Genomic DNA, 14300 nt, shown 5'->3' with positions numbered 1-14300 from the left:
CATACATGTTTTCTTGAGATAAATGAGGTTGAGATAAGTGGGTTTGACTGTAAAACCATCTGGTCTTTATAAAGATACAAGTATCTTAAGTAAAATGTTTCTCGGAAAATACAACCTGACTACATCCACTAGTAGCTTGCAGCTCATGCAAAAATGTGCTACAGATTGGACCTAATTATCTATGGCTTTGAGAATGCTGGACGTGCTTAATTCAACAATTTCAGGATTATTTACCTGACAAACATTTGTGTATATCAGCGGACATGACTGACATAATGCTGATTTGGTGGTTTTGTCCACGAATCAGTGAAGTGTGAGCTTAGATATCCTGCAGTAATTAGTGTATATACCGAGTGTTTCATTAATAATTGTGCTTCAAGTTCAGGTATTTACATTCATGTTGATCATCGTGATTGAGCATGTGCAGGTAAAATAAGACATGCTTTCATGAGGATTTAAATTTTTTGATAACAGTTTCACTTGAATAAAGAATCAATTTCAATGAGTATTAAACTTAAAATCCTAGTATCATTTATCATTCTTTCATATTCAGTAATACTTGTGCTTGAATACATTAGGATTTTTCTTTTTTCTATCCTTATTTATATCACAACACATAAATCACACTACAATCTGATAAATCATATTACAGTCTGATAAATCATACTACAATCTGATAAATCATACTACAGTCTGATAAATCATACTACAATGTGATAAATCATACTACAGTCTGATAAATCATACTACAATCTGATAAATCATACTACAGCCTGAGAAATCAATGTCAATTACGTAAGCTGTATCTGGTAATGAATCAGCTTTTACATGTTCGTTTTATTTTAAACCTTTGAAAAAAGAATTATAAAGTATTTGATCTTGTTTCAATGCACAAACATCAATAACATATACATTATTTGTAATTTCCACTCACTACCTTAAATTGATATGTGACAGAAGTACAGATAGAGAGAAATGAGAAAAAGCATACATTAATGAAACACTAGTAATAATATAAATGAAAGAATGAATAAAATACTAGAATATGAAAATTAAATTTAATAGTTATTCAAATTGAACCTTCATTTGAGTACAGAAAAAATTTAAATAATCCTGCAAGCACATTTCACTTTATCCTAGCACTTGCAAATGAACAAGATGACTGTAAAATACAGGAACTATTGCTTGAAGCACTATTATTAATAAAACACTATGTATATACACTAACTACAGCAGAGTACTGGGACTCACACTTCACTGAATTTTGGGCAAAGCCACTGTATCTTGTCACAGTACTTTTATTCAGTCAACATCAAGTTGAAGTACCCATGTAAACATGTAAATGTCTTTATCAAAAATACAAAATCCTGAAAACTGATCTCCTGAAAATAAATGATACTTCAGTATTTGACAAATAAGGAATAAATATTTATATTTTAACTTTTCATTTATACTTTAATCATAGTATTGGTATGTTTCCATAATTAGCTGATTCTGATCTCCGAAGCTAGCCTTAGGCAGTTGTGAGCTTGCCAAGCTTGATACAATTGCCATATCTAAGACTGTGTAGATGCATCTCTCCGAAATCAATGCAAGTAGGTGATAACTGTTATTACTATAACTCATGAGATATCTTTGACAGGCTTGTTTGGAAATAAAAAGCACTGATCTCCATAGATTAACCAACAGAATTTTATTTAAAGAGTTTCTGATGTACGGTAAATTTAGCACCCACAAGCAGAGTTTATGATCTCTTGTTTATGTGATAAGTACAGGAGACTGATAAATACTGTTGGGCCAAAACTTAAATGGGTAACAGCAAGTTTTTGTAAATAATTCTAAAATGTAGGCTTTGTCAATGTTCTGATGCGTGTCGCCGATTTCAAGGAGACTAGACGATAATTATCAAAACACTATGTTATATACCCATTTCATTTTACACATGGTTGATACAGACCTTATGTACAAAAATTCATGGACTTTTCAAGGACTTTCCAAAGACCTTTTCCAACTTTCAAGGAGTTTAGATGGCAACATTTTTATTACAAATTTTTCATGCATCTAGAAAATACTTAAGTTTTGTTTGGACCATGATGAAGCTTCCAACAAATCACATAATTATTTAAGTTTTTATCAACTGAAGGAAAAGTTTTCATTTTCAAAACAGTATGGATGAGTCAGTTTTAAAAGAGAAGAAAGCACTTTTTATCTACATGTGGTCAACAAAAGTCAATGTCATATTTTTCATTGTAAATAATTTATATACATTTGTCTCTGTAATACCTTTATTGTTTTTTTTGGGGGGGACCTAAGCTAACATTCAAGTTTTGATTCTCATTTAAGCATCTGCATGAAATGTTCTGTAATACTAAACACATTCGTGTATTGGGACCCCAAGTGGCGAAGTGGTATAAAGCGCTCTCCATTACAGATCATTGCCATCTCACCTCTGTCTGTGTCGGTTTGAGTCTCGAATTCAGCCAATGTGGGAGTTTTTGAGAAAGCTTGCCAGTAGCTTCTCGTGGGTCGGTGGTCCTTTTCGGGGTTTTCCCAGGTTCTTCCTCCACCATTAATACTGGCCGCCATGTATAGACTATCGTGTGCTGAAAAATGATGTTAAACCCCACAACAACAACACTTGTGTATTCTGCCTTCCTCTCACGACATGTAAACTGTGTAGCAATATAACTTTCTGGAAACATTAATTCAAACAGTTTAATAGTGTTCTCTGACGATCTGTATGACTGGTATCCTGTTATGAGTTTTAATATCCATAATATCTCAGCTTTCAACAAGTCACCCTTTGAAATGAAGAGTTCAAATGGCCTTAGCAAGTTGGGTGGGGCATAGTCAAACCTCCCTTCTCAGGAACAAGTTCTTCTCCAATAAATATGCAAATTCTATTTTTTTTTAATGGTAATATTTACCTCAGCCTTGAAGTTAAGAACATGCATTTTATGCTGTTCGCCTTTCATGTGTGAATTTAGGATATATTCCCCCATTTCTGAAATATCTATTACACGATCACAGGCATGGAATAAATCCTTCCGCTTATCTCCCCAAAAAGGCTTAATCCATCCCTTGTATGCTTTATCCATTACCCATTACAAACTGTACAGTTTTTGATAAGCCTGTTGATGCCACACATGCTTGTTTTGTTTACTTGTACTGGTGTAGTTTACTTGTACTGGTGTAGTTTACTTGTACCCTTGTTAAATTATTCCACTGGTAAGTTGTCATCAAAAACAGGGAGATGGGACCTCACAATATTCCACCTAATTTAATATTTGTTTTCAATCAAAACAATCCTTTTTTATATCATTACATCTGTTCCTAGAATTTCAAAATTTTGAAAAAACATTCAAGGAGTTTTCAGGGAAAATACCCCTATTATCAAATTCAAGAGTTTTCCAGGACCAGGACCAAATTTAAGGATTTTCAAAGACTGTGTGATCATTGTCTTATGACTGTTTTAAATAGCCTACATAAGGGCTGTTCAATCAGTATTTAAATAGCCTACATATGGGCTGTTCAATCAGTATTTAAATAGCCTACATAAGGGCTGTTCAATCAGTATTTAAATAGCCTACATAAGGGCTGTTCAATCAGTATTTAAATAGGCTACATAAGAGCTGTTCAATCAGTATTTAAATAGCCTACATAAGGGCTGTTCAATCAGTATTTAAATAGCCTACATAAGGGCTGTTCAATCAGTATTTAAATAGCCTACATAAGGGCTGTTCAATCAGTATTTAAATAGCCTACATAAGAGCTGTTCAATCAGTATTTAAATAGCCTACATAAGGGCTGTTCAATCAGTATTTAAATAGCCTACATAAGGGCTGTTCAATCAGTATTTAAATAGCCTACATAAGGGCTGTTCAATCAGTATTTAAATAGCCTACATAAGGGCTGTTCAATCAGTATTTAAATAGCCTACATAAGAGCTGTTCAATCAGTATTTAAATAGCCTACATAAGGGCTGTTCAATCAGTATTTAAATAGCCTACATAAGGGCTGTTCAATCAGTATTTAAATAGCCTACATAAGAGCTGTTCAATCAGTATTTCTGTATCCAGACATCAGCTATTTAAGACTTTCATTAATGTCTACATATCAATATTCTCAGATGCACCAAATAAAACATTTGTATCTAACCAAATTTGTTTTGAATTCCTTTCAAACTGTATAACTAACAGCGGAGTTGACAAAAATTTGATGAAATATTAAGATTTATGATCTTTACCCTGGCAGGTGTGTGGATTGGTACCATGTGATCTAGGTCTGTCATGGGAAACTCAATCCCCTTGGCTTTCAGGTCCTGGTACACTTTCTCAATCTCCTTCAAATCTGATGAGCCCCGAAATGCATCTGCCCATGTCTGAAATTAATTTTACATGTACTGTTTAACACAGATATTTACATGTAAGCATGCAAAGTAACCTCAACTTGGTTAAAGAACACAATTGGTTTCTATCATAAAAATTCCTTAAATAGGTAGTCCAGTATTTCAACACTACAATGATGTTGATAGGAGTCACAATAGTGATCACCTTTATCCCGAGGTATTTAATACATAATATTGCTATTAAATAATGAAATGGGATCCATGAAAATAACAGGCATATAATGAGGTATTTAATATATAATATTGCTATTAAACAATGAAATGGGATCCATGAAAATACCAGGCATATAATGAGGTATTTAATACATATATTGCTATTAAATAATGAAATGGGATCCATGAAAATACCAGGCATATAATGAGGTATTTTCAAACATTACTTTTAAATAAGAAAATGGGATCCATGAAAATACCAGGCATACAATGATGTATTTTAAAACATAATATTACTTTTAAATAATAAAATGGGATCCATGAAAATACCAGGCATATACTGAGGTATTTTATACATATCCATGAAAATACCAGGCATATAATGAGGTGTTTAATACATAATACAATAACTACATTGTAATAAGGGACTGACTGCATCAATAACTACAATGTAGTAAGGGACTGACTGCATCAGTAACTACTTAACAATGATCTATACCTGGAACTGTTCATTTGAGGGCTTGAAACAACTGAATACCTGAACTGAAATTTTCTTTGAATATTACCCAAACTGAAATTGTCAATGAATACTACCTAAATTGAGTTTCACTGAATACTACCTGATTTGAAATTGTCATTAAATACAAACTGAATTGAGAGTTTCATTGAATACTACCTGAATTGAAATTTTCATTGGATACTACCTGAATTGAGAGTTTCATTGAATACTACCCAAGTTGAGAGTTCTATTGAACGACTACCTGAACTGAGTTTCATAGAACTGCATAAAGACCTTAGTTTTTCCTGCATATTTCAATTCTTACATAAAAAATGAAATACACACCTTATGGAAAGCTAGGGCAATCACAGGGAAAACGTATTCCCGAAGACTTTGCTCAATGATGCCAAAAATATATGAAAAAGACAGGACCAGTGTACAGTGTTAATGCATGCATTTTACATCTCTGTAGTCTCAGATTATATTCGCATTTCCAACTTTCGTAGGGATATTAAGGCCTAACCGAGTAGATAATTTTCACTGAGTACCGAATCCGAGTATTTGGATGTACTATTTGCCAGATCCAGGCACGAACCGAGTAGTAGTTGTCAACCCTTTCTTGAATGATGGCTTTCACTGACAAGTACATGTTGGGTATTATAGTACGAGAAAAGTGCATGGCCGAAGGGAGCTTATATCGTGGTTCCAGTGATGGAAGGATCGAAGGTGATTTATTAGAGCTGAAGTTCCATACGAACGAGCATTTTTGCCATCTCGTGTTAGTCTTTCATTGCAGACATCACAATTTGCCTTCGATTCATCCACAGCATTTATAGTGAAAAAGTTCCAAATCTTGCTATTTAATTTCGGAGTAGACATTTTTCGATGAGTATTTTAATATATATATTTATTATTTATTAATTTTTTTTTGAATACGTAATAATTAAATTTTGTTAAGATTATTTTACAAATGGCGTCTCTACACTCAAATATTTATTGTTACACCATCTGGGGAATGCTAGTGAAATTACTAAAGGAAATTGAGTTAAATAAATTATCATCAATTACGATTCATGAAGTCTAATGAAATGTTAACTGTTTGTGTAATTATAATTTATTTTTAACTAAATTATTATGTATTAAAAAACTTTTTCTTTTAAGTTCGATATTTATTGAATTATTTTACTTGTAACCATTTGTGCACGTATTATTTGCTGAGGCGAATACTTCCGAATAGTACTGAAAAACGGGATATTCGGCCGAGGCGAATGTCCGAGGCGATTTCCGGTTAGGCCCTAAAGGATATAGCCCTATACAGAACTGATGGCACACTGTTTAATAATACAGAAAATTCGTAGGGATATAGCCCTATACAGAACTGATGGCACACTGTTTAATAACACAGACAATTCGTAGGGATATAGCCCTATACAGAACTGATGGCACACTGTTTAATAACACAGAAAATTCGTAGGGATATAGCCCTATACAGAACTGATGGCACACTGTTTAATAACACAGAAAATTCAGTTATTATCAACAGCGGAACTGGGTTATATACAAAATGTAAACAAAACTCCTCAATCATGAATAAGAAGGTCGCATCACAAACTATTCATGCACTGAGTAATGCATTAATTGGTCTGATCTTTGTATACATGTTACAGTCAGTCATAGTGCCAAGCTTAGACTTCAACACCACTGACTTCTTCCAGGTTCTCCAGTCCCTTCCACCTAAAAAAAAACTACTGCCAACATCTTAGTCTTACACCATGCCAGAACTAGCACATGAAGTAAAATAGGTTTTTTAAAAAAAAAAGAACAGAAACACACAAAAACAAACAAAAGATTTTAAAGTTTTACCTGTATCATACTTAGCACCTTCTCCTGTACTGCCTGGGGTGGATCATATTTTGGACCTATTACTTTGATCAGGTCTCCTAGAAAGTCTTTGGTGATCACATGCAGGTGAAACCTCTTCCCACAGTTCTTTACACATGTCTCAAGACACTGATTAAACAGGTAAAAAAAAACAATTTTGTTACCATCTGTCTACTTATGAATGTATGTATGTAATACTATACATTTAGTTATTTTATTATACACGTACATATTGATGTACAGAGGTTTCATTAATTTCATTTTTGGGGGTCCATGACATACATGATTGGCAAGTCCTATCATTGTACTCACCTGAAACACAAACACACACACACATACGTACATACATATATATATATATATATATATATATATATATATATATATATATATATATATATATATATATATATTTATATATATACACACACACACACACACACAAAGTCCCCCTCTTGAATGACCGCCCCTGACCAGCGGCCACCCACTTTACAGCCAGAATCACTTGGCACCATTGAGTTTGTATTCAAAAGTACCCCTCAAGAACAACCACCCCTCTAATGCGTCCAGCGTATTAGTACAAAAATGGAAAATGTTCCCCTCACAAGCAGCCACTTTTTTCCAAATGTATCCAGAAAATATAATTAATTCGTATCGTGACGTAAGGTAAGTAATCAGATTATCTCTATCTTTGATAAACGACTCCCAATGTCAAGTTTCCGTTACTGAAGAGGTGTTGACTTAAGTACATGTAACATTAAGATTAATATTATATCATTGTCTATAAAAGCCAACGTTTACAGGAAATGGGCTCAACAATGTTATGATAGAATTTTGGGCTTCACACATCTGTCGAGTTCTTCTCTTTGATGATTACAACCAGATATTATTGTCAAGATCAAAACATGGTCAGCATAGACTAAAAATAGATTTTGTGCATTAACACACACACACACACAGAAATTAACTTTGAACAGATCAGGTACCAGACAAAGACTGAAAAATCACATGACAACACATTTATCGCTTCCTGTATGAAGAAGGCATTTTGTCCACTCGACAAAAGTTTTGACTGCATAATTAAATCACATACAGTTAGCAACATCCAAAAAAATCATTACCAAACTTTACATGTCATTACGTAAATGGAGATGTTTTATTTTAGAAGTCAGTTATTCTACTCGACGACATCAGGTGAGGTGTGGAGGAGGGACTTTCCAAACAGTTTAACGTCGAAAAGACTCGAATAAAACAATTTTATGTTGAAAAGACTTGAATAAACATCATAACCGATAAGGAGTTTATTAAGCAGCAGTTGGAAAATGGAGCAAATGGAAAGATAATTATGTATGTACCAAGATTTAAATGATGTTTTTGAATGGTCTTGCAACGTGCATGACAATAATACCCGTTCGAATATCATGCTTATGCCAAGAATAAGAACTATTCATGTATATTCAGTTGAAATAAGTCTATTATTATAACAAGAAGAACCTTTTAATAATTATGTTACTTTTAAAGGAAGATATTAAATGAAGATAATAAATGCCTTGAGGTATGTAGCTTTCTTACTGTGTACATTACATTTACTTCTCACAAAAAACTTAGTCCCCCTCTGGAAACAATACCCATCTTATAAGGCCACTTTCCTGGTGTAGAAGGGGTGGCTGTATAAGAGGGGGACGACTGTATATATATATATATATATATAAAAATATATATATATATATATATATATATATATATATATATATATATATATATATATATATATATATATATATATATATAATTATTTGACACTCTACTGGCTGAAAAGAATATACTGGAATTCTTCAGTAATAACGAGATTTATAAATTAGCTGCAGTGGTGGACATATTGGATGCGATTATGACACTCAAGACCAACTAGACATTATAAAAAGACCTGATGGCAATATTCCTGTTTGTTCAGGAGGAGAAGCAATAAGATTTTCAAACTGACCATTATGGTGGTCAAACTGGACATCAAATAAGCACCTGATTTATTTTGGATGAACAAGCCATTATAAGAAGCCTTTTAGTGAAACCCAATGTTGATGTGACAATCCATTCAGAAGGAGTAGTGATAACAAGATTTTCAAGCTAGCCACTGTGGTGACCATACTGGCCATTATTTCAATGCCATGTGCATTTAGAATCAAACAGACATCCTAAGAAGCCTTGTGGTTGCCCCATGGCAATATAACTTTCCATTCAGAAAAAGTAGCCATAGCAAGATTTGCAAAATGGTCACTATGACGGCCATATGGAAATCAGACTGGAACCATTTCTCATTTAGGACCAACCACACAAGATAAGTCTTAAATCAAAAACCCATGCTGATATGACCTTCCAGTCAGGAGAAGCAGCAATAAGATTTTCAAGATGGCTGCTGTGGTGGCATAACAGATTCTTGAGCGATAACCATTTTCATTTAGGACCAACCAAATCATGGGATGAATGTGTGTGTGAATCTTCCAAGTGGTTTTGGAGGAGTGGCAGCAGGCAGATGACATACCACATGCAATGGATAGACAACAACCAACCCATATTTTCTTCTAGTTTATGGCCAGTAGAGCTAACAAATGTAAAAACTTTAAACATGACACCTTATCCGTTTTATTGTTTTAACCGATTCGGCCCCAATCCCGTCTGTAGGCGTGATGAGGCTGTACCCTACTTCAAAGCCCTGCAGCATCGAGGCCATTTAAGATAGACCAACGTGGGTGGTATTAAAAAAAAGCAGACAGATATAGCTCTAAAATGGTATCAAATAATCTGGAAGTTCTAGTTGCACTACAAAATACAGAGAGAAAAAGCTCATTTTTTGGACCCGGTTTTTTTTCACCCAAAATTCGCTCGAGATCAGAATGCGATTTTGTGTCCGGATTTTAGACCTTTTGGCCTCAGATCTAAGGCATACCGGTCTTAACTGAACACAGACAGGTGAACCTTTGCAAAAACTAGGATAAGGTGGGCATTTGGAATAAATTGCGGTCTCCATACGAAAATGATGAGTCTATTAAGCAAAACAAAAAAAAAAAAAAAAAAAAAAAATCCAACTTTTACCCTTCTGCTCATGCGCAAGCAAAATAACCAATGGAAATTGATGTTTCTAATACAACTAGGCATTATTCTCATGGATAATCTGTTGAAAACCGCTGTATTATGATGTATTCAGAAATAGCACCCCAAATCTCGTTCCTACGCACATTTCAGACAAAAATGACAAAAACCTCTGGGGCCGAATGAGTTAATGTATTTAACAATCTATGGAAAGCTTTTACAATATCATCCTTTGCAGAACACCAAAAAAAACCCTTTCTTTTAAATATTATTTAGAAACTGTATTCCTTACCTATCAGTAAGGCCTACTTAGAACAATATTTGACTGATAAACTTTTACTGGATTCTGAAGAAGTTTACAAAATGTTCTATTATTATTTTAAAAAAAGGATGAACAGACAACTTACAAACGAAATGTGATATATATATATACCATCCTTACAAGAAAACAGATGCAAACACACAGTATAGCACAACACATGTAACAAACACAGGACCATAGGAGATCCCTAGCAAAGATCACAAATTCTTTATGATTTTTTTAATGAAACAACAACACTACAGACCTTTGTAGGTAACAAGAACATAAAAAAGCTTTAATAAGTTTCAGATTCATGGAAGGACCCTTTAATGGTTGCCAGCTAACATAGCTAGGAGCTATTGACGGGTCCACATATAAAGGTTCTGATTCTGAGGCTGAGACAAAACATATCTTACAGTCCCTTAAATTTATCTGGATTTTGAAACTTATTAAATCATTATTATGTAAAAGTATAAGTAAATATACTGTATAAGATTAACTTTCTAAAAGAATAGCCACATTCTTCATCTATATTTGCAAAATGCCACTTTTCATACTCATGCACTGTATATAAATATATATGCATGCATACATACATACATACATACATACATACATACATACATACATACATACAAACAAAAGATCATGTGCCCCAAATTTTATGTGGCACTAAAAAGGTTTTTATGACTACCCATGGGTTAACTTGTTTATTGCAGAGACATCAATATTTTATTTCTATGTTTCTCCTTTATTATTGACTATTACACACAGTAGTGTCAATGCATAAAATTTCATTCTGTATGCACAAGATCCTAGCACATCTGTGCTAACCTGGTTCAATGTGCATGAGTGGCTATCCATTCTGACTCAGCTGTTTCTATGGGAATGTTCATACTGTGTGATTTTGTCCCAGCTGTATCTATGGAAATGTTCTTATCGTATGATTTTGTTGTAAACTGGTCCATTCACGTTCAACTTTCCTCTTCATTAAAACAATATCTGGGATACATCTGTTACCACATTATGTATGAAAAATCTCCGATTTTGTTCAGTATAGGTACTTTATGGAGGTGAAAGTTAAAGAGTCTTGGGGGTTTTCATGTGTTGTGGGGAGGGGGACTGGTGTGGCAACAAAGTAACAGCTTTGGCATGCCAAACATTTTAATGATTATAAAATGCAATAAGTTTGAAAATGTGTACAAATTGATGGCCATGGAGTTTTAAGATAAGACCATTTTTCTTTTTAACTGCTGAGTCCTGAAACCATCTGGTGGCAATATTAAATGTTGGATTGGCATCATTTTCAAACTCATCTAATTCAAATTCTGATCAAAACTGGAGCAGAAATATGGCTTCCAGAATAGTGACAGGTTCAGCCAATTAGAAGCTAGATCACCTCATTAATATGCACGAGTCTAACTCATTATCAGATCTGTTTTGAAATCTTGATGAGATAAATACTTGTATATAATTAAAATCTTATAAATATTGGGTCAAAATTAAGGAACCAGGAGGTACTAAGCTCACCCTCTCAGATTCAAGAAAACCTCATTAATATGCAATGATCATACTCATTATCAATTTTTCTGAGATATTATATCGGTATACATTTTAAGTTTGACCAAAACTGGAGCACAAATACAGACTTCGAAGTGGTACAAAGGTAATCAGTCAGATGCAAGTATATCCCATTAATATGCATGGAACTCACTCATTATCAAACTTGTCCAAAATCTGGATGATAAATGTACATGATTCAAAATCAACACTAACGCATTGTCCTGTAGTTGTGGATTTATGCAGCTTGCTATCATAACATTTAATAAGATCATGAATAGCCAAGCACTTATCAGTTAACTGATCTGTTTATTGTGGTAAACGAATAATTACCAACATAAGGCAATTGACAATGTAAGAGTTTTAATCCACTTGAGAATAATTAGTCTGATTGTCAAAACTCTTCATGAAAGTGAACTAGCCTGTCTACTGCCACCAAGCACTAATTTCATTACTGATGATAGAAAAAGATATAGGGTCTTAGATTAATACTGACCAATCAGAAATTTTGCATTTTACTGACTTTACAAATAATTCAGAACTATACTGGCCACTGTGTTTTAATAGTTGCTGACAAACATTCAATACATTGTGCAGTGACAATTGTAAACATACGGAAGTATTTGCAAGGTGATTATCTGCCACCAAAATCTGATGATGAAGAGACAGCATGATTACAATATGATCAAAGGGATGAGACTAAGACAGGATACAAAGACAATACCAAAAATGCAGGAATTGAACACAAATGGCTAAAGTATGATTTCGGAGAGACTGTGTTATTGTTCTCTTTCTGCATTGAGTATTCAGAGAGATATGACAAGTGTGTGGGTACTTCATTTGTTGATGGATGTACCAATTTCACAAAACATCTCTGGAATCACACAATACAAGCTTCCAAACATAATGGCAAAGGAATACATGAAATAAAATCAGAAAGTTGGTTCCTCAGAAGCAGAGTAAATTGTGGCATCTAGATGAGATACAGAAAATGATCATGAACTTTCAACATTTTTTTGTCTTTTTGTTGAAATGCAGTTGTTTTGACCTGATTTTTTTTTATATATAAAAAAAATGTTGAATTAGAAACAACTGACTTTTGTTTGATTTTAGCAAGATCAGTAAATTAAGAAAAAGGTGATCCTCTGGGTTAAACAAATTCATAATTTCAAGCCCTTCAAGTATATATTCCAAGTTTAATAAAAACTGGATCAAAAACTCGAGTAGCAACAAGCTCAAATGAGCAGATGCAAGATAACCTCATCAATATACAATGTTCAATATGGTTTCCATGGTGTTAACAAACATTAAGATTTGGATGCTAGATCACCTCAATATGCACAGATGGCACTCATATTCAAACTTACACCTATGTTCCAAGTTTGGTCACAGATGGCACTCATATTCAAACTTACACCTATGTTCCAAGTTTGGTCACAGATGGCACTCATATTCAAACTTACACCTATGTTCCAAGTTTGGTCACAGATGGCACTCATATTCAAACTTACACCTATGTTCCAAGTTTGGTCACAGATGGCACTCATATTCAAACTTATACCTATGTTCCAAGTTTGGTCACAGATGGCACTCATATTCAAACTTACACCTATGTTCCAAGTTTGGTCACAGATGGCACTCATATTCAAACTTACACCTATGTTCCAAGTTTGGTCACAGATGGCACTCATATTCAAACTTACACCTATGTTCCAAGTTTGGTCAGAACTGTATAAAAGACATGGCCTCATATATGGTTTTATCATTATAAAGGTAGATAATAACCTTGGCTGGAAATCCAAACCATTCAAAGTCCCATCAGTATGATGGTGCATAATAACTTTGGCCAATATGCAATATTCCTTAGTAAAGTCATGCTGTGTAATGCAACTTTAAGAGCACAGGAAATAAGGGGCCATAACTATTGTGTACTTTAAATTAAATTCAATATTTAGCCCCATGCCAGTTAGGTTTAAATCCAAGAAAGCTCATGAAATATACATTGTGGAAACCAGTCTAGGTGATGTTGAAAGAGGCTATAATTCCTGTATATAACAATGGAATGCTGGAAAGAAAACTTAAGGTTTCACCTGTATGAAACCATATGCAAAATTAAGTTAAAACTGAACAAATTTTGCTTATCTTACAGAAAACAAACTGTTGAGGACAAGCAATCAGGTGCCCTTAACCCCTTTAAATGACACTAAACTCATACAAGGCACACACATGCATATCTATGGGATGCTATTCATAATTCCATATGAAAATGATGAAGGCTTTTGAGCAATGCAAGATACAAGGAACATCCTATGTGAAGTTAACTGTCATCCACTGTGATACATTACAATGCAATTATCAACACGTATATGCTTTTATATTCATAACAGCTTGGAGAAACTCCGGCTCCAAAA

The 14300-nt window shown here is 33.8% G+C and overlaps 1 protein-coding gene across 8 annotated transcripts in view; it reads right to left on the bottom strand.

Annotated features, from left to right (window-relative positions):
• LOC149806162 (TOM1-like protein 2) overlaps positions 1-14300 on the bottom strand; it is a 107186-nt gene that overhangs the window by 76840 nt on the left and 16046 nt on the right. For all 8 annotated transcript variants that reach the window (XM_089951060.1, XM_089951063.1, XM_089951062.1 and 5 more), the window contains exons 4-5: positions 6924-7070; positions 4247-4381 (exon numbers count right to left, since the gene is read on the bottom strand). In XM_089951060.1, coding sequence (XP_089807186.1) covers positions 4247-4381; positions 6924-7070 — 282 coding nt within the window. The remainder of the gene's footprint in view (positions 1-4246; positions 4382-6923; positions 7071-14300) is intronic.

Source organism: Sinohyriopsis cumingii, chromosome 2, assembly GCF_028554795.1.
Source record: "Sinohyriopsis cumingii isolate HCF-2022 chromosome 2, ASM2855479v2, whole genome shotgun sequence".
NCBI classification, from domain to species: domain Eukaryota; kingdom Metazoa; phylum Mollusca; class Bivalvia; order Unionida; family Unionidae; genus Sinohyriopsis; species Sinohyriopsis cumingii.
Note: the sequence above shows the minus strand (reverse complement) of the source record. Positions and strands in the feature narration are given on the sequence as shown.